This window comes from Chlamydotis macqueenii, chromosome 8 (genome assembly GCF_036417535.1).
Source record: "Chlamydotis macqueenii isolate bChlMac1 chromosome 8, bChlMac1.mat, whole genome shotgun sequence".
In the NCBI taxonomy this organism is placed as follows: Eukaryota; Metazoa; Chordata; class Aves; order Otidiformes; family Otididae; genus Chlamydotis; species Chlamydotis macqueenii.
In genome coordinates this window covers 6,785,235-6,810,271 of record NC_141563.1, presented here as the reverse complement: position 1 = coordinate 6,810,271, position 25,037 = coordinate 6,785,235, and the positions used below count along the sequence as shown (strand labels likewise).

General features: G+C 47.3%; 1 protein-coding gene across 4 annotated transcripts; it reads left to right on the top strand.

The window, feature by feature from the left end:
* The first annotated feature begins 11,042 nt into the window (after positions 1-11,042).
* LHX9 (LIM homeobox 9) lies at positions 11,043-24,533 on the top strand. Of its 4 annotated transcripts, none has more exons than XM_086753335.1 (6): positions 11,086-11,216; positions 12,694-12,896; positions 13,397-13,752; positions 14,687-14,692; positions 18,462-18,664; positions 19,884-20,141. In XM_086753335.1, the coding sequence occupies exons 1-6, from the start codon at positions 11,100-11,102 to the stop codon at positions 20,139-20,141; spliced, it is 1,143 nt and encodes a 380-aa protein (XP_086609461.1). In that variant the 5' UTR covers positions 11,086-11,099. The 4 variants fall into 4 exon arrangements, with proteins under 4 accessions (XP_086609463.1, XP_086609460.1, XP_086609461.1 ...); XM_086753336.1 differs by having other exon boundaries at positions 11,100-11,178; positions 12,656-12,896; XM_086753337.1 differs by lacking the exons at positions 14,687-14,692; positions 19,884-20,141 and adding an exon at positions 23,158-24,533 and having other exon boundaries at positions 11,043-11,216.
* Positions 24,534-25,037: the final 504 nt, after the last annotated feature.

The window sequence follows — 25,037 nt, the reverse complement described above, 5'->3', positions numbered from 1 at the left end:
TCTAGAAGTCAGCGATAAGGAAATAATTTTATGGAATGCGACCTCCAGTGGAAGGCGTATTTATATGAATTATGAACTAGACTGATGATGCATACATCAAACAAAGACAGTCCTAGGAAAGAAAACAAGCTTCCAGCTTAGGCACAAAGCGTGCACACATTTTTGGATCCTGCAAAGCACCACACAAAACATTACATGAATTCCTAGATAAAATTAAATGCTTGAAACCAATTTGATGCCGTTACTCAATCTTAAAGAGAATTATTTGGAGCTCTTCACTGCTGCTGAATGATATGCTTTTCGTAAATTCATAGGTGGAGCCGGTATCTCACGATCCATAAAGCTGCCCTGCATCTCCCTTGTTTTCAGCTCCTAGAACTATACCATTTTTAATAAATTAAGCTCCTATTTTCCAGACTCCTCTTTGCTTTAGGGAAAATATTTTGCAACATTTCAGCAAAAAAAAAATACCCTTTTTTTTTTTAATAAGTAGATAAGGCTATGAAAAAAACTATTTTGTTGTGTTCATGATAGTAGTTCCAATAATTTTAAGCAATACTTGTGTCCTCTGCTCTGGAGCAGCAACATATTTGGCAGGGAGATGGTGTGCTCGGAGCTCTGTGTGTTGGGAATGCGACTTTTGCCAAATAAGGGAAAATGTATCCTAATTTGGCCAAGTCATAACTGTAACAAACCATGCTTTGCATGTACCCATATTCCTTTTAGACCTCCTGAATATGTGTGGCTAAATTCTCTCGATGACCACATTGCCGTAGAAATGCTCAGATTCAGGGTAAAGCAGGACTTTATCTGCAGTTTGTCTTCTGGACTGTTCTGGGGTCTTCCCAAGCTGTCTGGGTCTGGATCCAGTGACAAGAAGCCTTTTCTCCGGTGTAGTCTGCAGTCCCTGCTAGCTTTAGAGCTTGTGGGGGAAAGTGTCTGATTTACACACAGAACCAGCAAGGGCTGGACTTCAGTGGGAGAGAACAGAGGGAAGACTTCAACGGAGGGAATGAACCGACACTCAGCATGGAGGAGGAATAAAGGGACATCTGATGTTCCCTGAGAACTGCCATGTTTGGGAAGGCACAAAAATTAAAGGAGGAAAGAGGTGATCACTACCCTGGAACAGACAATGGAAGAGGAACCAGAAAGGGAGCTGGGTCACCTTGAAGCCATGACTTGAGAAAAATGACAAAGTCCATGTGGGAAACTGGAAAAGACTGAGCAAGAAATTTGGGGACATGGGCCGAGTGAAACAGCCCAGCAGCAAGGTTTGAATCCAATGGCAGCCTTCCAGGATCTAAAGGGGGCCTACAAGAAACTGGGGATGCACTTTTGACAAGGGCAGGTAGAGATAGGACAAGGGGTAATAGCTTTAAACTGAAAGAGGGTAGGTTTACACTGGACATAAGGAAGAAATTTTTTACGCTGAGGGTGGTGGAGCAGTGTCCCAGGTTGCCCAGAGAGGCGGTGGATGCCCCATCCCTGGAAACATTCCAGGCCAGGTTGGCCGGGGCTCTGAGCAACCTGATCTGGTTGGAGATGTCCCTGCTCCTGGCAGGGGGGTTGGACTGGGTGGGCTTTAATGCTCCCTTCCCACCCAAACCATTCCATGATTTTGGGACAAGGGGATGTCTGACGTAGGTGCGCTCCCCTGGGATGCGGAATGCCACGCATCTGCTGGAGCCAACGCTGGCAAGGACTCTCCAGTCAGGGTACGCCAGAAATAAGAAAGAAGCCCAGAGCATGAACTAACAGGCTCAGGAGCCTTGGTGGAATTGAATCATAGAATCATCACAGAATCACAGAATGGTTTGGGTGGGAAGAGACCGGTAAAGCCCACCCAGCCCAACCCCCCTGCCAGGAGCAGGGACATCTCCAACCAGATCAGGTTGCTCACAGTCCCGGCCAGCCTGGCCTGGAATGTTTCCAGGGATGGGGCATCCACCCTGGGCAACCTGGGCCAGGGTTCCACCACCCTCACTGTAAAAAAATTTGTCCTTATATCCAGTCTGAATCTACCTCCCTCTATTTTAAAGCCATTACCCTGTATCCTATCACAACAGGCCCTGCTGAAGACTTTTACCATGACTTTAAACAAGTCAAGGACATTTTAAGTCCAGGGGAGGTCATTGATGGATTTCCTTAAAGTTAAAATAGAATATTGTGGCCTTTCCTGTTAGCATTATCTCCTGGAAATAGCATGAAGAGCACTGTGCAGGAGTTATTTAACTGCCTGTCGCTTTATAAAAGTGCTGTTCCCTTTGGCAAGAGAACCAGCATGCCAGAAAGTCTGTTTCCAGCAAGCTTTCCTTTTTTTACGAAGAAAAAAAACCAACAAGATGAAAGAACCAAGATGGGTTTTGTCTCCAGGGTAGTTCAGTTCTTCAGCACTGTGTTTAAATCTGTGTTTGGGAATTGTGTTTTGTAGTGTGATAGAGAAGTGAGATTCAGTGGAAGGGCGGGTGATTTTTGTGAAGCATGAGGGTCTGGTTGTCCAGCTAATGAGAAATCAGGGAAGCAGGCCTCCTGTGGAAGCCAGTGGCAAAAGTTTTGCTGGTTTCAGCGGAGACAAGATCAAGGGCACAGTAACCCACCGGCCAGGCTCCCGTCGCTGCTCCAGCTGGCGCCCGGCTCTTCACCCCAGTTCCACACCACACGTGGCACGTGCGGGCGTGCCCACGGTGTGTTTGACTTCAAAGCGGCGGAAAGAGCGGGTGAAAGCACGTGACAGGCAGCTTGAACGCGCACAGCGAGGTTCTGGTGCCGCTTTGAGGGTTTTCCTTCTCAGAGTTCTGCGTTGCTGTCCAAGCAGCAGCAGAGATCTGCTTTTTTAGAGGAAATTGGCTTTGGTGCCTCTCCAAGGAGGCGCGTCAGGAGGCAAGGCTTTGGGGAAATGCGGTTTGAAACGATCAGGACCTACCTACAGGTGACCCTGGTGGGGTGGGATCCTCTCGCCCTCCTTCCTGCTCCCGGTGCTGCACCGTGCCCGTAGCTGAGCTATTTTCGGAGCTCCGGCACACAGAATGTTTTTGCAGCTACACACAAAATAAAGAAGTTGAAGAACAAAAGATTGCTCTGGACAGTGAAACTGGAACAAGCGGGAAGGATACGTTTAGGAAGTGGTTTCTTGGACACTAATTAGGACCATTTGCTTGGGGTTGCCATTATTTGCCTTTTAGTCTGGAGGGCACAACAGATCAAATGATTTATATATCATTAACAATTCTTGTTAACCATAAGCAGGGTTAGGCTTTTTCATACTGATTACTGAGTAGTGCCACAACGACCTGGTTTATTTCTCCTGCAGTGTCCACACGAGCAAGTTAACGTGAAAGCCCCATCCAAAATGAAGCGCTTCCGCTCATTTTTTAAATGTACAAGCACCAATGTCTTTCCCTCGGCGAGCGGCTGCGAAAGCAAAGCCCGCCGGCGCGTTGTGGCTTCCACTGTGGGAACGCTGGCATTTGCTGTACCTGATCCTGGCTCCCAGTGAACACGTTTTAATTGTAATAAAACACAAACTGAACCATATGTGCCCGTGTGTTTTAGACGCCGCGTTATTGATCTGCCTTTCCCTTTCTTTTGCGCTACAAGTAACGGGTTACGATCCCGTCATACAGTTCATTTAGCTTTGAAAGAAACTAAGAAAGCCAGCGTATGCGACCATCAAAACCTCACGGTTGTATTTCACGCTACTTTTGTACGTACACCATGATGTCCAAGAGTTGCCAACGATTGTGGTGCGCCGGGGGGTTTTGGCTGTTTGGAGGGAGGGAGTGGCGGGGAGGGATGACGTTGTGTTGTGTGTTGTGTGGTTGTGTGCTGTGCTGTGCATTGCGATGCTGTGCTGTGGTGTGGTGCAGTGTGGTGCGGTGCAGTGTGGTGCTGTGCGATGCCGTGCTGTGTTGCGATGTGGTGTTGCAGTGCTGTGGTGTTGCGGTGCTGTGCTGCAGCGCTGTGCGGTGCAGTGTGGTGCGGTGTTGCAGTGCGGTGTTGTGGTGCTGCAGTGTTGCAGTGTGGTGCTGCGGTGCAGTGCAATGCGGTGTTGTGGTGCAGTGTTGTGGTGTTGTGGTGCAGCGCGGTGTTGTGCGGTGCGGTGTTGCGGTGCAGCGGTGCGGTGTTGCGGTGAAGCAGTGCGGTGTGGCTGTGTGGTGCGCTGTTGTGGGGTTTCAGTGCGGTGTTACACTGCTGTGGTGTTGCAGTGTTGCGGTGGTGCGGTGTTGTGGTGGTGCGGTGCTGTTGCGGTGGTGCAGCGGTGCGGTGTTGCGGTGAAGCAGTGCGGTGTGGCTGTGTGGTGCGCTGTTGTGGGGTTTCAGTGCGGTGCTACAGTGCTGTGGTGTTGCAGTGTTGCGGTGGTGCGGTGCTGTGGTGGTGCGGTGCTGTTGCGGTGCAGCGGTGCGGTGTTGCGGTGAAGCAGTGCGGTGTGGCTGTGTGGTGCGCTGTTGCGGTGTTTCAGTGCGGTGCTGTGGTGTTGCAGTGTTGCGGTGCGGTGGTGCGGTGCTGTGGTGGTGCGGTGCTGTTGCGGTGCAGCGGTGCGGTGTTGCGGTGAAGCAGTGCGGTGTGGCTGTGTGGTGCGCTGTTGCGGTGTTTCAGTGCGGTGCTGTGGTGTTGCAGTGTTGCGGTGCGGTGGTGCGGTGCTGTGGTGGTGCGGTGCTGGTGCGGTGTTGCGGTGCGGTGTCGCGGTCGCCGCTCGCAGCGGCCCGGGCCCGGCAGGGAGCATCCGGCCGGCGGCAGCGCCCCCGCCGCGCCCCGGGGGAAGCGGCCCTGGGGCTCAGCCCGTCCCCCCTCCCGCCCCAGGACCCGAAGCGTGAGGCAAACCGCGGATACTGGGGCTCCCCGCACCCCGGATGGGACGGGAGCGGCCCCCTAAGGGCTCCTTTCCTCTTTGTTTGACCGAAAGCGAACCGCTGACGACACAATCCCCCTCTATTTCACCCCGCCCCGCGCCACCGCGTCTACTATCCCGCACGGTTTTCCCGCAGATCCCCGCTCGGGACGGGCAGGGGTGCGGGGTTAGCTACCCGCAGGGGCTGTCATCAATGGAAAAGCGGGGTTTGGGGTTTCTTTTTGTTTGTTTGTTTTTAATTTTTTCATTTTTTCCTACTTTCGACTGAAGCAGCCGGTTTCATTTAGAGGGGAAGGACCGTCGGGCGCTGGGGGTCCGGTTTCCCCAGCTTCGTCCGAAGGCCGTTTCTCGAAACCCGCACCGCAAAGGTGCCCGCACGGGGCTGCCGGGTCGTTGAACGCCAGTGCAGCCTCCCGGTAACGGAAAACCCTCCCGGACCGGTTGCGTTTGTGCCTCAGCAGCCGTCGGGGGGGGGAGGGGGGGGAGAGCGGTGCAGTTTAGAGCCGGTCTCAGAAAGCTCGCCGCGTGTTCCTCTGCCTGCTCCCATTACAGCACTGGGAATTGGGGAGAAAAAAAAAAAAAGAGAGAGAGAGAGATATTTTAGGTGCTTTAGAGAGCGGGCGGAAGAGCAGGGAAGAGCCCGCGGTGGCCGGGCCAGGGTCGGCCCCGGGTGGGCTTCTCCCAGCGCCCGGGGCCCGGCAAGGCCCCGGCACCCTCCCTCGAAATGGCAGCAACAACAGCCGTGGCCATGAGATAATAATAATAATAATAACAATAAAAATAAATAACCAGTTACTGTTGTTACGGCGCAGACGGCGGTCGGTACCTCGGGGAGATGAGGAGAGCGAGTCCCGCAAAGCCCTCCCTCCTCCCCCGCATCCCAGGCTGATCCCGCTCAGCTGATCCCGCCCGAGGGCTGCTCCTGGCTTTACGCTTCCCGACGGCCAGCGGATTTAAGGAAGAAAAAAAAAATAAAAAACAAACAAACAAACAAAAAACCCTGACTTGAAAACTTCTCGCCGTCCAGAAAGAGTTTGCAGCCGGTAAAGCCAATTTTGCGTGGGTGCTCCGGCCGGGACCCAGCCCGGGGCGGGGAGACCGGCCCCCCAAACCCCAGGAAGATCATCGGCACCCCTTTGGTTGCTTGGTCCTCCACTCGTGACACCCCCACACCCCACCCCAGAGCCAGGGGAGGCTCGGAGGGCGGGGGGCGCCTCCCGACCCCGCACATTTTCCCTGTTGTTTGGAGCCGGCGGATCAATTGTCATCGGTAGTGTCACCTAAGAGGCAATGACTCCGATTCATCTTGGCATCTGATTTTATCCTAATGGGTTAAATTGGGCTCCCTTTTTACAATTACCCCAGGTTTGGCTGCGTGGTGTTGCGTGACAGCTCGCAGTTTCATCGGGTTTGGCAAAGCGAGGTTGCTGCGCGAATCCGTATATCATCTCACATCAGATCAGGCTGAAGTTTGCTGTTTGGCGACTCCGCTTCAAAGGCTTTCTTCTTTTTTTCTTTTTTTTTTCCTTTTTTTTTTTTTTTTAACGAAAAGTGGGAAGGGTTGATGCAGGCCGTAGTCGGTTCAGTGCGATTTGGGAAAAAAAAAATAAATAAAATGAGGAGAGATGGCAACAAGACGGGGTTTGCTGCTCAGCTGTGAATAAGCGCAGAACGAAAAAAACGACGCGATGGGGAAACGCTACAATATTTTTAGCAGCCTCTCCATCTTCGCCTTTTTTTTTTTTAATTTCCTAATATGTTCTTTGCTTTATTAGTTTTATTTACAACCGGCTCCCCATTAACACCTCACCTGATTACTGAGGAGCTGAGACAGCTCATCAAGAAAACCCAGCAAACCAGCCGCAATCGAGAGGTGGGATTTATTTGTGCTTTCATTCATTCTTCTTCCTTATTCATTTGCCTTCTTTTTGGAAAAATATTTCGAAACAAAACTGAAAATAAAAGGCAGGTATGGGTGTACGTTGGCGAGAGGTCAGAGGTTAGAAATTCACGTCAATTCTGCATTAGAGGCTGTGTAGAGGAGGGGGAGAGAGATGGGGAGGGAAAAAAAAAAAAGTCTTTCCAGCCAGCAGCTTGTTTATTTTAATTAACATAGGGATCCTCTGCTAGGAACAAGGAACAACCTCCATCTACTGGCTAGATCATTGCTTCTCCTCTCCATCCAAACCTCAGCCCTCAGCACTCGTTAAGGAGGGCACAATTTTGGAAGAAGCTGCTAAGGTCTCAAGGTAAGCTCCTGCGTGAGTCTTGGCTGGCAGCGCAGCTATTTAGACCTCGCGGATGGCATTCGCGGGGTGTTTCTTTGGCGTGGAGGGGTGTTTTGGTTTGGTTTTTTTTTTTAATAGACACAGAATGGTCGTTTCCCCAGGTGTATTCGCAGGCAACATTTGGTGTGTCTCTGGTTTAGTGTAGAAAAAAAAATAGCAGCTTGGCAAGATTGAGCCGTTCAAGTAAATTAAAAAAAAAAAAAAGAAGAAGAAGAAGAAGAAAAGAAAAAGAGCCTGTGGGTTTATATATATATATATATATATATATTAATGGAGTGGCTCCTTTCACCTGTCTGTGAATCTAGCCTGTAAGGGCTTTCCAAAAGCAGCAAAATACGGTGATTTCCAGTGTCTTAATCACAACCGGAGAGCAAACACACTTACGGCCAGCACCAGAGAACTAAGGAGCTAACAAAGCTGAGGTCCTTCGCGGTGAAGAGCTTCGCGTTAGACAATAATCTGCCTCTTCTCCTTTCTCCTGGCTGTGCGGTCACCCGCTCGTGGTCAGCCACAGCGTTTGGCCACGCGTGTCTGGGATTATCCCTTTAGCATCACCTCCTGAAGCGCATCGATCCGTGGCTTAATGCACGCGTTCTCAGGATGCCGGGCGGTTCGGGGTGTTTTCAGTCGGGCGATGTTTGCGGTCGGAAATGCGGTGATCCCAAAGTTGGTGGTTTGCGGTACACTCGAGAGGGAGCGAGGCAGGAAGAAGACGGGGATGGTCAAATATGTCGTTTCGGACACCGAAGTGGAATTTGAAACGATGTCGGGCTTTAAAAAAAAAAAAAATAATAAAAAAAAAGAAAGCAAAGCAACCCATGTAAATGCTGAGAGCGACGTTTGATGCCACCGCCGAGAGATGTAACTCTATTCAGATTTTCCTCCTTTGTGCCTCGATGGCTTCACAAAGAGGTGAGCTCGGTCATTACCGGCCCCGCACTCCGCTGGCAGAGTAGCAAAAAAACAAAAAAAAAAACAAAAAAAACGGCGTTAAGGTTTAAAACCGGCCCCGGCTTTAGCCGCCCGGCTCGCGGCGTGGGTAACGACCCGGGGGCGGCTGGCGCGGGACACAGCACACCGAGCCCCTTCTGCTGAAAGGGGGGGGCGGGGGTCCCCCTTTCCTGAATACCCTCCCCTTGCTTCTAATTATTGCCGGTCAATTATTAATTTGCATGTAGACCTTGCGCTAAACCCCTCAGAACCACACAGAAGACCGTTCACGCTGTAATAGGCTTTAACCGGTCGCCCGTGGCCGTGGAGAATGAGGGCTCTGTGGCACAGCAGACCCCCTCCAACACCCCCCCCTCCCCCCGACCAGACGAAGGGGGAAACGGCTCCGGTAGCTCGGGGCAAGGGGGCACGGGCGAGTAAACACCTCGCCCGTGGAAAGCCGGTAGCGTTGTGTTCCCCTTCATCCTCATCGGTTTGGGGAAGTCTCGCAGAAAAGGGGGAAAAAAAAAACCCGCGAGGGCCTGTCACGCTACGAGAATAGTGTGGATACCGCAGGTCGGGTGTCCTTCCCGAAACGCTGTGGGGAAAGGAGATGAAAACACCCTGCCACGACCAACGGCGTCCGCAGACGGATTCGTGAGGAGCAAACCGGCTTCGGGCTTTAGATTCCCACTCGCGTTCGCGGCGAGTTTTTCTCTCCTCTCGCGAAGCAGCCAAACCGCAGCCAGCCCCGCGTCAGGGCGAGCAGGAAGGCAGCGAGCGGCTCGACCTCCGCCTCCCGCAGGCCTTTTGGGAGCCGCCTTTGATGCTGGCCACAAACTTTCGGCCCTGCCTGGAGCTCGGGAAACCCCCGGCCGGAGCTTCCAGCGCATCCTTAACCGCACCCGACGGAGCAGAAAGGAAGGAGCCTCTCGTTAATTAAGCGTGCCCAAGCGGAGGAGGCTGAGCCGTTTCTGAGTTTCGTGCCGAGCCTTGTCCGGTTGTTCCCCAGGGCCCCGGCGAGCCACGGGAGCGATGAGTTTGAGCGGCCTCAGCCCGGCAGGGCCGCGGTCACGGCGGGACGGGCGGGTGTCCGTGCTCCATCGAATCGCCTTGTTTATTTTTTCCTCATGGCTTGGTGTGCTAATTGACTTGCTTTCTCCAAGGAAAGCCTATCTCTCCCTCCTCCTTCCCCAAACACAGATTTTTTTTTCTTCTTTTTTTTTTTTGTTCCTTTTTTTTTCTTCCTCTCCTCTTTACTTCTCCCCCCCTTCTTTTTTTTCCCTTCCTTTTTTTCCCCCCTTTTTTCTTTCTCCCCTTCCTTTTTTCTTTTTTCTTCCCCTCTTTTCTTCTTCTTTCTTCCCTCCTCTTTATTTCCTTTTCTTCGTAATTTTTTCTTTTATTCTTTTCCCTCCTTTTTTCTTTCTTTCTTTCTTCTTTTTTTTTTTTTTTCCCAGACCGGACCGGGAGTGCCCTGCAGGAGACTACGGCTTGTGGAGGGATCTACCCGTTTTAAAGGAGATTCCCCTACCCTTTCGAGTCTCGTCGGGTTTATAGCTATTACTCTCTTATTAAAACACACGCACGCACACACAACACATTGATTTCCATCCAAAAGGGCTAATTACATTACTTACAGTAAATAGCAGCCCTGCTGTCCAGGGTCTAGTGTGCCAACACAGAGAGAGAGAAAAAAAAAAAATCCCAGCTTATTTCACTTGATTGACTTCATCTTTGTGTGAAATTGTGTTTTATGAGCTGTATTCTGGCACTCGGAGGAATGTAGCAACATCCAATCTGCAAATGACATTAATTTTCGCTACTTCGGGGGAAGGAGAAGGGAGGAAAGCGGCTGAATCTTGAGTTACACGGTGGCGGGGGTAGCCCCTGAGGATGTTTTGGAGAGGGAGCGGGGGCTGGGGTGCTTCTTTCAGTAGCGACTCGGGTTCGGTGCGGAGCGGCCCGCGGGGAGCGCAGGCCGGGCGGCAGGAAGATCCCTGAGTAGGGATCGAGGTGTCAGGAAACAGCCGGCAGCTGTTCCAGGGAAAGGCGGGGAAGAGCGGTGGGAAAAGTTGAGGTAGGGGGAGGAAAAAAAAGGGAAGAGGCGGGGAGGAGGAGAGAGAGCGCTCCGCAGGCTGCCCGCGCTCCTACCGCGGGTCCGGGCGGAGGTCCCGCGGGGCTGATGCTCTCCGGCACCGGTGAGCGCTCGATCCGCATCCCCCCCGGCAACCCCGCATCCCCGGGACCTGGCCGCCCCGTCCCGCCTCGGGGCTTCTCCCTCCGCCCTCATCGGGAGCTGCGGAGAGGGGGAGGGGGGGGTGCGGGACGGACCCTCCCCCGGTGCGGGGAGCGGCCCCCGGGGGGACCCCGCGTTTGGGGGAAGCAACGAACCCCCCCCCCCCCGCTCCAGCCCCGCCGGTGCTGTTTGTCAGTGCTGGCCCATCACTAGGGGTTGAGAGGAGTATGACAGGTCTTTGTTGTCTGAATAAGAATCAGTGGCAGCTCAAGGGAGAGAACTCCTCCTACTAAATTATCAAAAATGGGCTGGCTTTAGTCTCTTAACAAATTGGACAGAGCTCCGGAAAGCAGCAGTCCCAAATCCAACCTACAGGCACTGGGAACTTTAAAGCAACCAGGGACTGCTGAAAATAGCACTTCTTTTTTGCTTTCTTTGTATTCAAAACTATATCCTTTCCCGGCCCATTCTACCGCTCCGGGTCCAAGTCTCTCCAGCCGGGAGCCCCGGCCCTCCAGAGCAGTAACAGATCCTTTAGCTCGCTTTTATTGTTTTATTTTTTTTTTTTTTTACACTTAAGTATTATTACATTTTCTCCCCCCTTGTTTGTTTTCTGCACGTCTTCAGGAAGCCCTCGGTGCTTGTGCAAAGCGAAGCTCCCATCGCAACCTCCCTCCCCGCGCCGTGCGCCTCGGTGTAAACGTTTTGGATGATCTAAAGACTCTGGGGTCTGTATATGGAAATAGTGGGGTGCAGAGCAGAAGAAAATACTTGTCCTTTCCGTTCCCCAGCCATGCTTTTCCACGGGATCTCCGGAGGCCATATCCAAGGAATCATGGAGGAGATGGAGAGGCGATCCAAAACCGAGTCCCGCCTGGCCAAAGGGGGACAGATGAACGGCCGAGAAACGGTAAGAGAGGAGCTGCCACTCGTGGAAAGGGACTCCCCGCAAGCACGGACCGGCGGCGGGACGGCCCTTGGTTTTGGGGAAGGCAAAGGCGCTGCTTCCCCCCACTACGCCCCTTCCCTGCCGGGACCCTTCCTGGAGCGCTGGGTGCCGCGCTGGCCGGGGCTCGGCGATCCGGCTGTCCCGTTCCTGTCCCCGCGTGAGCCCTCGGCGGTAACGGGGTGGGGGTGTGTGTGTGTGGGAGGGTGAAATATTCTAAATCCAAGCAGAGACGGTTTTCCAGTCCTGACAGCCCTCTGTCAGCCGGAGTTCCCGACGTGCGCTTTACTTTTTTTTTTTTTCTTTCTTTCTTTTTCCTTTTTTTTTTTTTTTTTTCTCCTCGCTCCCTGCACCTCCTAAATTAAACCACAAACCGCGAGTGCTCGCTTTCCGTAACTATTTTGGGTCTGAAGTGTGGGACTGATACAAAGAGGCACCGCTCGCTCCGAACGCTCTGCCCGCCGGCTGCTCTGCTTAGCGGTGCCATCTCCCATTTTACGAGCCCAAGGCCTCAAATCCTCACAAAACGGACCAAGGGCTGGCGGAGAAAGCCAGGCTGAGATCTCCCTTTCTCCAACTTGTAGGGCTTCCGCCGATCGCCAGCAAGGCTCTGCACACAAAGCAACGGCCTGGAAAACTGCTTTAAGGCGTAGGGTCCTTCCCCCCTTCTCTTAAATATAACTCCCGCTTTGTTACATTGGGGATTTGCAATGTAAATTCAACTCGCCTTTTCAACTGCTGAAAAAAAAAAAAAACAAAAAAAAAACCAAAACAAAACACCAAAACGAAAACAACCACAAAGAGGGGCGAGCACCACAACTTCAGATCGGAAAGCCAATGCGGAGCTGCCACTTAAAAACAGTTGCGACTTTAGAACAAGACGTTCGGGATTTTATTTTATTTTTTTTCCCCCTCCCCGTTACTTTATCAGCAAACGCTGCCCCCAGTTTCACGGCGGAGCTTTTGTCCCGCCGCCCCTCCGCCTGCCTTTGTCCCGAGCGACACTCCTCGTGGGGAGCAGATTAAGGGGAACTCGCAGAAGTTTCCTGATGAAAAGACTCTGGGTTTAGCCGAAACCACCCGGTGCCACCTTTCTGTCCCAGTCCCAGGCCGGGGTGGCGAGCGTTCGCGCTCACTGCGCTTTACACCGTCCACTGCTTCCTCTTATTTCTGCTTTAAATGGCCTGGGTTTCTTTAGAGACTGGGTTTGGGCTGGTTTAAGCACGGGTAAAAATTTACCAGAAAATCGGTGCGAGCCTCCACCCTCTGCCGTAAACTTTTGGTGCGGCAAACCGCTGTTTTCCCGCTTTAAACTGCGCGGAGCGCGCTAGGATTAAACCGGCGAAGTAACGGGGAAGGGCACATGCTTCGGGACCTCGGAAAAGACCGGGCTCTGCTTTTCTCACCTCTCTCATCCCGCTGCGGTGTGGTTGTTTTGCAGAACATGCCCCCCATGAGCCCCGAGAAGCCCGCTTTGTGTGCCGGTTGCGGAGGGAAGATCTCAGACAGATATTACCTGCTGGCTGTTGACAAACAATGGCACCTCAGGTGTCTTAAGTGCTGTGAATGTAAACTGGCTTTGGAGTCAGAGCTCACCTGCTTTGCCAAGGACGGCAGTATTTACTGCAAGGAGGATTACTACAGGTACAGGCACAATGAACCCAAACGCTCTTTTCCCCGCAAAGGTAGCTCTTGGCAGTCAGAATTCCTTAATCCTCCCAGCGTGTCCCCTCCGAAAAGTCTGGCACGTTTAAAATCGGAAGGGGCGGCCAGAGGAGGCAAACAGGGCGCGGGCGCTCCCGCTGCTCTGCGGTGAACACCCGCTTCAGCCCCACCGAGAGTTTCTCCTCTGTCCGCTCCTCGCCGGTTACTCCTGCGGGGCCGGGGTCCCGGGAGCCGGTCCGCTCCTTTCGGCCTTTCCGGGCTGTTCACGCGTGGGGTAGCGGGGAGGGCGTTCGCACGCCAATAGCCCCGCGCGAATGGGTCCGGCGGGCCCTGCTGCGCTCCCGGGGAGCCGAAGCACCGGTACCCGGCCGGGCAGGGACCCTCCCGGGGCCGGGGAGGGAGGGGGCGATGGCGGCGCGTCCCGGGGAGGTCTGGTCCGTTGCTTTTCCAGTCGATGCCCACTTTTCCGTTTCCTTCAGAAGGTTCTCCGTGCAGAGATGTGCCCGCTGCCACCTTGGGATCTCGGCCTCCGAAATGGTCATGAGAGCCAGGGAGTCGGTTTATCACCTGAGCTGCTTCACCTGCACCACCTGCAACAAGACTCTGACCACGGGCGACCACTTTGGCATGAAGGACAACCTGGTTTACTGCCGGGCCCACTTCGAGTCTCTTTTGCAAGGAGAATATCCCCCTCAGCTGAGCTACACCGAGCTGGCTGCCAAGAGCGGAGGGCTGGCCCTGCCCTACTTCAACGGCACCGGCACCGTCCAGAAAGGGAGACCCAGGAAAAGAAAAAGCCCTGCCCTGGGAGTGGACATCGTCAGCTACAACTCAGGTGGGAAACACGGGCCGAAGCTCCCACCCGACCCCCCCCCCGAGGAAAGCGGTCTCGGGTCTCCCCCCCCACCCCCGGCCGGGCAGTGCGGGAGCCGCGCAGCCAGGCCGAATCTTGCTGAAGCATCGAGGGTGGGGGGGGGTGGTGGTGGTGGGGAATCAAATAAACAGCCCCTCTGAGGGTTGGAGCGTCTGCAGGAAAGCTAACAGCAACCTTCCTCAAAGGCTGTCTCTGCCCATTAATGTCAAACATCCGAACTTAGCCACTTCCCAGGGTAAAGACAAAAAAAAAAAAAAAAAAGGCGGGGGTGGGGGGGGATCCCAACCCCAAAACCACAGCGTTCTTTCCCTACAGGAACATCAGAGATACGGTTATCATTATCTGTATTTTATTAGCAAAAAGCACTTAGACCTCAAATTAGAAGTAACCAAACGGATCAGAAAAATAGAAGAAAAGTGATAGTATATGGCTCCTACAACGCCAATGCAGGATGCGCATAATCCGATATTCAATGTATAGTAATTAATTCTTCAGGTTAAATAATTCAGTTTTACCGGCACGTAAACTACCAAACTGGAGGCCAACGAATAAACCTTGTTCCCTGTAAGTAAGCCCTAACGAAGGTCATGAAGGGGAACGGTTCGTGCTCTCTCTAGGAAGGGACCAAGTCTCGCCCAGTATTAAAAATCTTCCCCAAGTACCCAAACCCTGTCTGAACACCCAGAGCGAGGGGCCGGGGGTAACGGAGTTTCAGGTACGATCAAGCAGTTTAAGAGGAGTTTCATTAGACGGAAGACGAAAGCAGTAAGGGTAAATCCGAATTAACCAGCTAGCGACTCCAAAAACGATTTTAGCGAAACTTAAGCTCCCCAACGAGGAAAAAAGGGCGTGGGAAGCAAGAGCGGTGCAAGGTGTTTCTCGGCGGAGCGGGGAGCTTTAAGTTTAAGAGTTTAACAGCTCCGGAGCCGGGAGAAGGGTCAGGGACCCCCCTCCCAACAAACGCAGGTCGAGAGAAGCGCACGGATTCCGGGCCGGAGCTCTCTGCCCTACCCCCCGAGTTCAGTCCCCCCCCACCCCACCCCAAAATCCCCTTCATCCCCCCCCCCCGGCACTCCTCTGGGGCCACTCGTGAAACTGGCTTTGGAGGGAACCGGGCAGCGTGCGGGACTGCTGTGTCTCCTCTGATGCGTGGACCTTGGAGCCAGGGTCATCACGGCGCTAATTGTTCCTTGTTAATTGGAGATGACATTGGAATCCCTGGCTACCGAGCAGTTTCCAATCAAGCCTGAAAGCTGCTAAAGAAAAAAAAGGCAACCTGTGGCGGGGCCAAGATTCGCTCGGAGCGGCGGGTTTCCCGCATTTCCACGCACTATCACCCGGATCCCCGCATCCCTAAACGGAAACGTTCATTTACGGTTAGGATGAGGAGCAGGAAGGAGGGAAAGACGAAAAGCTGTGGATATGCTAACACACCCCTTAAACTTCAGGTCAGGACTCAAGGGAGGCTTTATTTGCAAACGCCATCATAGTTTTCCTGTGCTAGTCTTAAAACTCCTCTTCTTTACAGCAACGGGGCACATCAGATGTGCCACTGACTCCAAATGCGATTAAAAAGCACCGCTCATTATGAAAATACAGCTCACTGTATTGACATCTCGTAGAATCCTCCGGGAAACCGAGCGGGGAAAAAACAAAAACAAACCAAACAAACAAAGCAAAAAAGCTCACAACAACAAAACCGCTGGAATCGGATGCTTTGGACTCAGTCTAGACGGCTGAGAAATTTGATCTCCTAGGGCCGTGATTTGCAAAAAAAAAAAAAAAAAAAGGTATTATCTAGCAATGTCCAGGGTTGACACAGGGTCTGGAGAAAAGGCAGTTTGCAGCCAAACTGCGCATCCGGTGCAAACGACCGCGGCCCATTGACCCACTGCGCTCCCGATCCAGGGGGAGGAATACGAATTCCCACCGGTCCTCAAACGAGCTGCGGCAGATGATACCCCTTCTCAAAAAAAAAAAAAAAAAAATCGCTAAACAATTGGCAGCCACTTTCCTACACGCGTTTTTCGCTCCCTGCCCTGCGATTCAGCAAACCGCTCTTGCAATCGTTTACAAAGGGCAACCAGCCCACGGAGGTCCGCTGCTGGCTACGCGACCGCGGAGGGAGCAGCGGCCCCGCCACCCGCCCTGCGCCCTTCCTCCCGCTGCGCTGCGCTGCGCTGCGCGGGGCCCCCTGCGCCGGCCAGCCGGTGCAGATTCCGCTGCCTGACCCGCAACAGTTTTGCTGTTCTGTACCTTGTTTAGTTCGTTTAATTTCTGTTTCTCAGCTCCTCGGCTGTAAAGTGGAAACACAACAATAAATAACTCAAAACGTTATGAGGTAAAAGCCATTCATACAAGCGAGCTGTCTGGAATTAATGTGAAAAATGGAAGAAACTATTCAAAAGTACTTAAAACATTCAAAGCTTTCTCTATATTACCTCTTATATCATAGAATTAATATGTATTCTGAGGGAAACCGTGTTGACTTACAGCCCACAGGATATAGAAATGAGATGGTGAAGAAGATTTCCCTAGGAAAATATTTTACACAGCTGTTGCTCAAAGAGCCATTTACTTTATTTCCTTATAGATGTGTATGAAAAACTAAAAAGAGATCGCTTGAAGAATTCTTGGCAATAAAAAGCAAAGTGCTCTAGCTCTTTCCAAAGCAAAATTAAACAACACCCCAATCCTGCTGCAAAGAAATAAGTAATAAGGTCTTGCCCGATTTTTTTTCTGCTTTCTCCTTAGTTCTCTAAGGAGATAGTGTAAAACTCGGCTCTATGATGTGGCCAAACCACCTAACACTGCTTCAGCCACACAAAATGGAGAGTCAGCTGATCATTGCATAAACCAGGATTGTCTGAGGGTGCTTGGAGCCCTCTTCCCATTTTCTTTTGCAAATAAATGTCAAAATAGAATAGATTGCAGACAAAAAAAAAGTAGATTGCCAAAAAAAAAAGGCAGTCAGCAGGACAGAGGAGCCCAAGGAAGTTTGCGTTGCTGCTGTAAAGCTGAGCGACCCAAGGAAAACAACACAAACAGCTTGCAACTGTCTGAAGTAAAACCTGAGGACTGAGTTCTGGTCCTCTGATTTATGTCAGCTCCTGAGTTCCGGCCCACGTAGTTTGACTGAAGGCAGTGTGATTGCTTGTGAAAACAAGTAGTAAACACAATCCAAATCTGGTCTGAAATGGATTTTAAGGCAACTTTCAACTCCTGGTATTTTCAGAAGTGTCAGCTTACTTTGTGGAAAGTGCAGACACACTCCTTATCAAGACTAGAAGCAAAGCTAATTAAATATTCACCTGATTTCCTGTCAAAGTGTTGTCTTACCAGCATCTGTTCATGTTGACTTGTCTTATAATTCAAAAGAGAAAACACCTTCAAGATACTTTTTATTTTCTCCTGGATTCAAGTTGCTTTGCTTCTGTTTTTAGCACTGTCAACATCAGTCTCTCTGTAGTGTGTGCTTTCCCTCTTTCTCCTTCTCTCTCTTTTTTCCTTCTCTTTTTTCCTTTTTTTTTTTTTTTGAGAAATAACTTTCCAATAACTACTGGAAAGCAGTTCAAAATTTCAAATGAGCAACCAATGAAAATTGGTCTAGTTTACAGACATTCTGAAGCATTTTTATTTAGCTGTTCTTTAATTAATATTTCCTGCTATGATGACACCATTAATTTTCTCCTCTGTGACTGAGCTGTCTTTATAAAATGGGATCCTATAAATTGGTAAGCCAACTGTTTTTTAAGCCAAATGAAAAATATAGATGTCTTTCTTACTTTTTTTTTGCCAATACTGTCATTCCGTTCCCAAAATGAAGTAATGATCCTTGAACAGCTGCAACTCCTGCGTACAATTCACACCCATAAAAGTGTAATCTGGAACAAATTCATCCTTCAGAGATACTTTGAAAATCCTGAATCAGGGAAACTCTTTTAAAGTTTTGAGCCACTAACTGATTGCTTACAGAAACATCCTAAATCAGCACCAACTAAGAGCTACTGCTGATTGGCATCGAGATTGAGCGACTGAATCAAGCCTTGATGCAATGGCTTTCTAGACATGTTTTACAGACAAAGGTCTTTGAGAAGTTTCAGGTAGAGTCCAAAAGCATTTATTTATCAGCAAAAAACTTCCAGATTCTATACTTTTTTGATGAACTGTCATAGCAGACTTTCCTGCTGTACATCTCTTTTTATAGGTGCTTGTGATTTGGGGGAAAAGCTCGGGAACATTCAAAATGCTCGTTTGAACTTTGTTCTTCTCTCAAGCTAAGGGTGTTTCAATGAGCAAGATTTCAAAATCTGAATGAGATTTCAAATGACTCTTTGAATGCCCAAAGCAAAACCATCACCACAGGGAAAAGACTTGTTTGAAAATAAATGCCAAAGGAGAGAGAACTTTCTAAGTCTGCCCTTAGTAGGTACAGGCCCGGGGGACATAGCATGTTTTAAGAATAGGAAAAGGTCATCTTCTGGATCTTTTTTGTCTCATTTCATTACCACATCTGTACTCATCCTTGCACCATCTTAGCCCTTCCTTCCTTGCTTGCTTCCTTCCTTCCAAACAGTATGTGCCTCAAGATTTTTGCCTTGATTCATTGGAATCAATTCCTACATGATGCACAGGCACTAACTCCTCGTTTCCTTTCGTTTATTGAACAGGTTGTAATGAGAACGAGGCAGATCACCTGGACAGAGACCAGCAGCCTTATCCCCCATCCCAGAAGACAAAGCGCATGCGCACCTCCTTCAAACACCACCAGCTTCGTACCATGAAGTCCTACTTTGCTATCAACCACAACCCAGATGCCAAGGACCTCAAGCAGCTTGCCCAGAAAACAGGCCTGACCAAGAGAGTTCTGCAGGTAAGAAGCCACATCACAGGCTTGACAAGAATTTTCCCCTACCCCTGCCAGTCAATAGCGTTTCCCTTATGTGTAACGGTAGCGAAATACGTAGAAATACTTTTGCTAGGTGTGTCCCTAGAGGGTGCGCAGAGGGGTACGGTGTTATACGCAGGAGTGCTGAACGTATGCCCTACCACCCCAAGGCAGCCAAATACTAAAGTGTGGTTTGTAATGAGTTGCATCCTCAGTGTGAGGAAACTGCCTCCAGAGTCTACCAACCCAGTAGATACCCTGGGATCTGTAGTTTCTCCGTGGTGACTTATTAAGGGTAGAGGGAGCAAATCTACTCATTTCATACGCACTGGGTGAAGCCTTTGGGCTCCCCTGAAGTAGTTAACGTGGCCCCTCGGTGAGCAGATCCCCGATATGTAGGAAGGAAGCTTTGAACGATACCATCCTCCAGGACCAGCCGGCTCCCTCTCTCAGTGCCTGTTAGACAGCTGTTATCATTAAGGGGCCTACACAGTAAAAACTTACCTCCCTGTGAAGGACCGCCTAGCAAATGACATTTAAAAAATCCCTATATGGCGTGTGCTAGCTCAGTGAAGTTAAAGCGAGGTGTGTATTACACACAGATTGCCAAAGAAGCGCAGCGACCGAGGTAGAAGGAGAATCTATTAGCAGCGATTTCTTGTCGGTGTTACACGTCACCTAAAACATTTTTAGCGAACCTTACAGCACAGAAAGATGAGGTGACCCATATAAACAATCCTTCCGATAGGGATGGTGTAATTACCCCTCCTTCCTCTTCAGCCTTTTAAAATGATCAAGACAAACTTTCAGCCTTGGCAAAAATCTGCTCATTCACCCTTCGCCTCAACCTTTATCACGTATCTTGACCCCAAACCTACCCAACCCAAGAGTATGCTACAAGGCTACCAAGAAAGTTGCTTTCCTTGGGTGAGTGAGCGAGCGGATTTTTCCTGAGGCTCCTCTATGAGGTCTGCACACTGGGCTGCCACGTTCCAGTGAGCGCCCGTAGCACCGGGCTTCGTACGCAGGGTCCCACCTCCGAAAGAGTCGGTACCACCAGTAGCAAGGGAAGCTGTAGAGTGACTTAGTTGATTTGCCACACAAAAAAAACCCATCAAAAAAAGACTTAAAAGCAAGAACAAAGACAAAAATAAGCAAAACAAAGCAAGCATCGGTAAAGAAATCAATTGGGATTGGTTTGCAGGTTTGGTTTCAAAACGCGAGAGCCAAATTCAGAAGGAACCTTTTGCGGCAGGAGAATGGGGGTGTCGATAAAGCTGATGGCACCTCACTTCCGGCACCGCCCTCAGCAGACAGCGGCGCACTCACTCCACCCGGCACTGCGACCACTTTAACAGACCTGACCAATCCCACTATCACTGTAGTGACATCAGTGACCTCTAACTTGGACAGCCACGAATCCGGGAGCCCCTCACAAACTACCTTAACGAACCTTTTCTAACATTTCCTTTTTTTTTTTTTTTTATTCTTACTCTTCTTCTTTATTATTATTATTATAATTATTATTTTTATTATTTTCAAGCCTTTTTTTTAAAAAAAAATAACAAACCCACAAAATATTTGGGAAAATAAACAGCTTGATGTGTAGCATCTGCAGCCACTTGGCAAATGAGTTTGAAGTAATATGTTGCTATAATAAATGAACATTTATTGTTGTTAAATTGTACTCAAATTTTTTAAATTCATGAAACAACTGAAGAGAAGGTTATGAATAATTCTAATAAGTGCCTCTTAAAATTGTATGTTACTTATTTCCAGAACCTTGAAAAAAATTATTACTGCCACAAAAAAAAAAAAAAAAGAAGATTCTTTTCCCTCCTTGATAACCAGATAAAAATCGGTTTAATTATAGCCAAAAGAATGCCTCTTCAGGACTGTATGTTCACTTCCAGCTTTTAAGAACCCCTATTTTCATTTTATTTTTATAATGCATCTAGAAGTTTTGTATGACTTATTTTTTAAATGTCGAAAAATAAATACAAATGAATTAAACTCATCATTGAAACAGTCAGAGTGCAAGTGCCAGTGCTTTTTTCTAACGCATTAGTCGTAAGCCTGACCCTCCCTGAGCACTGGGGAGCCTCTCTGGGCTAAGTAAACGCTCCTCTGCCCGTTCTTCACCCAGCTGGGACGTCCTCGGCCGCCACTGAAAGCTGTGCCTGGACTTGGTGAGAGAGGCCCCGTGATGAGAGTGCATCCTGAGGATGGCAGGATCAGGCTGTTGGTCTCCAGATCTGCGTCCTGGACATTCAGGAGGCAAGATCTGGAAAACACCCTCCAGAACGAGCTCACTCCTATGAGTTATTATTAAAGAATAATAACTCAAGTGGGGAGTCCTACCGATCCGAAATATCACTTAGCGAGGTTTTTCATTTTTGTCTGTCCAGGAGCTCTGATCTGGACTTAAAATTATTAAGCGCGGTTCGCTACATGGCCTTGATGCCGTACCATTAAAGCAAGCAGGAGGTTGCCCAGCTACTTTAGTGAGCACAAAAATAATTTCCAAGAAGACAGATGCATGCACACTCTTAAAATGAGTTTTTGATAAGTCATACTTTTTTTCCAGGGAAAACGGAAATAAGCAAAATATAATTTATTAAGATGTTTAAGGAAAATATTTCAGAACAATTTATTCATTACTATTTTAAATTTACTTTAGATGTTTCCTGAGATTGTATCAGACACTTTGTTTAACACACAAACTTAAAATCTTTAGTACATTACTGTCTCTGACATTTACTTTTAACTTCTAAAACTTTGTATAAAAGAAAAAAATGTTAGCAAAAGTTCGTACAAAAATGGGAATTGGCAGCGAATAATTTTAAAGCAGATAAACTCAGAAGCCTTGTGGATGCTGATCTGGATACATTTCTTAGTTTACAATAGCGATCTCTCTTTTTTTAAAATTTTATTTAAGCTAAAAGTCTGAATGGTCTGGGCAGTGGTGAATGTTCATTTGTATCCTTTTATTGTAGTTGAACACCAATTAGATTGTGGAGAGTCTCAGAAACAAAACCGAACAAAAACCAGTCAAGATCTATGTCTTGCTTTTAGTGGATTGTTAAGAATAACTTTGCACATATACCCCACTTTTTAGACACCATCAAATCTCTTTTTTGGTGGTCAAAGTGGCTATTTAATATATTTTAAAGGTGTCCTTTTTGGCTGTATAAATGTGTGGTTACATATTGACAGTTCACTGCCCACATTAAAGTGCATTATTGTAATTTTTGCTCAGGGTTTTTAGAAAATTAGCACAGAAAAGTAGCTTATTTTTAAAAAAAAAGATGATGGAAGAGATGTTAACACTGTAATAGAAGAAAGGTGTGTTTGCCATTATATATTTAGCAAGTATGGTTATCATCTTCTACCGATATTAAATCTTGACTTTTCCTATTTCTATTACCTTATGGGCATTTACCACTAACCAGACCAAACGACCTTGGTAAGGCTGAGATCTTTATTAATACACTTTTACAGGTAAAAATATTGATACTTATAAATTTTGTTCTTTGACAGAACAATATATGGTACTAGAGATCTACTTTATTAAGTAGACTAATTAAAACTCAGTTCTACTATGTGCCTTATGATATACCTTGGGAGTAAGTTTGTGAAAAATCAGGATATATGTGTTGTTTGTTAAATTAACTGTTTTAAGCCCTTTTGACACCTCACTAGTTTTGTACTGTTTTACCTCTTATTTCTGAAACTCTTTTTATGGTGTATCCTGTTAGAGGGGACAAACATGTCATAGAAAGCAGTTGTGCACTCTTTCAGATATAGTTGATAAATCCAATAATCTTATATATTGAGCTTCGTGTTTATAGTACAGTAAGTGGTCTAGCAAAATTGTCCATGTTTCTTTGTTTATTGATAAATGCATTGTATAGAAACTATTTCCCCTAAATATTTATGGACCAAACAATTGTGATATATCCTATTAAATTTGTGTGAATAAACCATTTTGAATCTAAGGAGTTTTATTTCCCATCAGTTTTTTTTTTGTTTGTTTGTTTGTTTTTTTCTTTTTAATTTAAAGTCTACATGTACCAGCGCGTCTCTTTGCTTTTACGGTACCTGTGATCGATTGCTATTAAACACGGAAACACGGCCTTTAAAATATTTTAAAATACCGTTCCTTCTTAGGTTTTCAATTTCTTCATATTCAATGTATATGCTACTGCTGGTGCGATTTAGATTTTAGCCTTTTACCTCCCTTTTTTGAACATGCAAAGTAATGCCCCACTGATTTGATACTGAAACCCTGTCTTAGACTTCTAAAAAAAGCCAGAAAACTAGCAGCTAAAGTAATTGCATGACAAATATAACCTAAATAGTATGATGAAATGAATCAAGATTTAATGCTAGGTATATTGAACACAAAATAGAATTGCAGACCCCGAAAAGCCAGGTTGCTCTGTAGTTTAATAAATTGTCACTATGATTTCTTTCAGGGAGAACAAATCATGGGGCATTACAGCCAAACATCCCGACGTTTGAAAATTCCCTAAAGTATTAAAAGAAGGGGAAAAGTTTGATCGGAATTCCACTGCAGTGAAGACAAAGACAATATTAGGTTATGATAATCATACATTTAAAAATCTATTGAGCCAAAAAATAAAAAGAAAAAGACTTGATGTCATTTCCTGAATGTTAACAAAACATATGTTACTTTATGGTGTCTAATTAACAGAACTGAAGGCTTCAACAAATTGTGTGGTATTAAAAACAAATTTAGAGAAACTATGTATAAAACCAGAGCAACCTGGCAGCAATCTACCCAGCCCATATTCGAAGAAAACTTTTCTTAAAAAAAAAATAATCACATTTGCCAAGCACAAATACTTGTAAAATAAAATCCGAGTGCATTCATTCCACTTGCTTGCTAATGTGTAGTAGTCATATCTGTTAAATGGATTTTTGTAAATTCAAAGAGAACTTTTCACTCATTCGAGATCATAGGAATCAAAACCCAGTAACTTTAGTACTATTGTTTCTGAATTTTTTTTTTTTAAATGAGACAAATCTGCATGCACTTTTCCATCTGTCACATATAGTGTACATTTCTGTATGATGAATTTCTCTTTGATGTTTCTTGTACAATAGCTTTCATTAATAAACATTTTATTTGATGCAAACATAGTTAACTTTATCTAAACACATAGCTAATTGTTCCAGCTAATTTAAACTTTTCTTTTGAAAAGAAGCAGTACAGTGCAGTTCCAATATGTTGTCTGTATCTAAAATAACAAAGAATGAGGTAGCAATACTGTTGCACAGTGTAAATTTCTTTCCTTTGGTGTTAACTCTTTAATTTTTTAACTTCTTAGATAAAACTGACATGTTAAAAAAAATTCCCACCAGCATCAACAATAAAACAACTCCCAAATTCTTCATCACTATAAGAAAACATAAGGAGTACAGTACGTAAAATCCTCAAAGACTTTTAGAGTGCAAGGATATAAATTGTGGATCCCTGAGCTGTTTACATGGTCACTATGCAATGAGCAAGTGTGTTACAAAAAGTTGTTCCTAAGATTTCCAGTCCAAATCACAAATGATTTTTTACAAGCCAACAAGCACGTGTAACAATAACGAATTCTTAGTAGTGAGGTTTTGTAACTGTTAAGCAACTATTTGCAGAAAGATTTTTTAAAAAATATATTCCTATTTAGCTGTACAGCCAAAGCATATGTTAAACAAATTAACATATAAAAGACTTGCCAGAAAATCTTTCATTAAGATGACATTTTTATTATATACTAATGAACCCTATGTAAACAATGTAACTTTTATGAATGATGGACATTAAATATTTCACTTACGTGTATCCTCAGCATTTTGCATGTTTTCTTAAACCTTTCCAGTTTCTGAATTCTAAAAAGAAAACCATACAATTACTAACAACGTAACACAGAGTTACGTACAGATTACCGCAGCGATCTCTGGAAACCGGTAACCAAGAGTGTTCTAACGGCAATAAAAAGGTATCATTTATTGGTGGCAATTATGGGAGGCATTGTTTAAACAACAGTTTTATAGTATGTTGTAAAGTTCTATTGAAAAAGGTTAGCATGGTGGACTTAATTCAAATCAGCTTGATCAGAAATTTAAGTATATTGTGAAATTCTTAAACTGAGCTTTATGCGTATTTATTACTGCAGAAAGTAAGTAAATGTAGGAAAGCAATTATTCTTGTCACAGCCATAATGTGGTTTCTCCCTGTTGTCCAGAGGAAAATATTACAAACATTAATTATTCAAATCGGTAAAGAGCTTGATGGTGTTTAGGGCCAAGAAAAAAAACTATGTGGTACAATTTTTCTTTTGTTAAC

What these genes read in the sequence shown, in the direction of transcription:
- LHX9 (XM_086753334.1), top strand. Translation starts at nt 11,043, where the DNA reads ATGGAAATAGTGGGGTGCAGAGCAGAAGAAAATACTTGTCCTTTCCGT. An exon ending in AGATGAACGGCCGAGAAACG is followed by an intron (nt 11,217 to 12,693) that starts GTAAGAGAGGAG and finishes GTTGTTTTGCAG; the next exon opens with AACATGCCCCCCATGAGCCC. An exon ending in TGACCAAGAGAGTTCTGCAG is followed by an intron (nt 18,665 to 19,883) that starts GTAAGAAGCCAC and finishes ATTGGTTTGCAG; the next exon opens with GTTTGGTTTCAAAACGCGAG.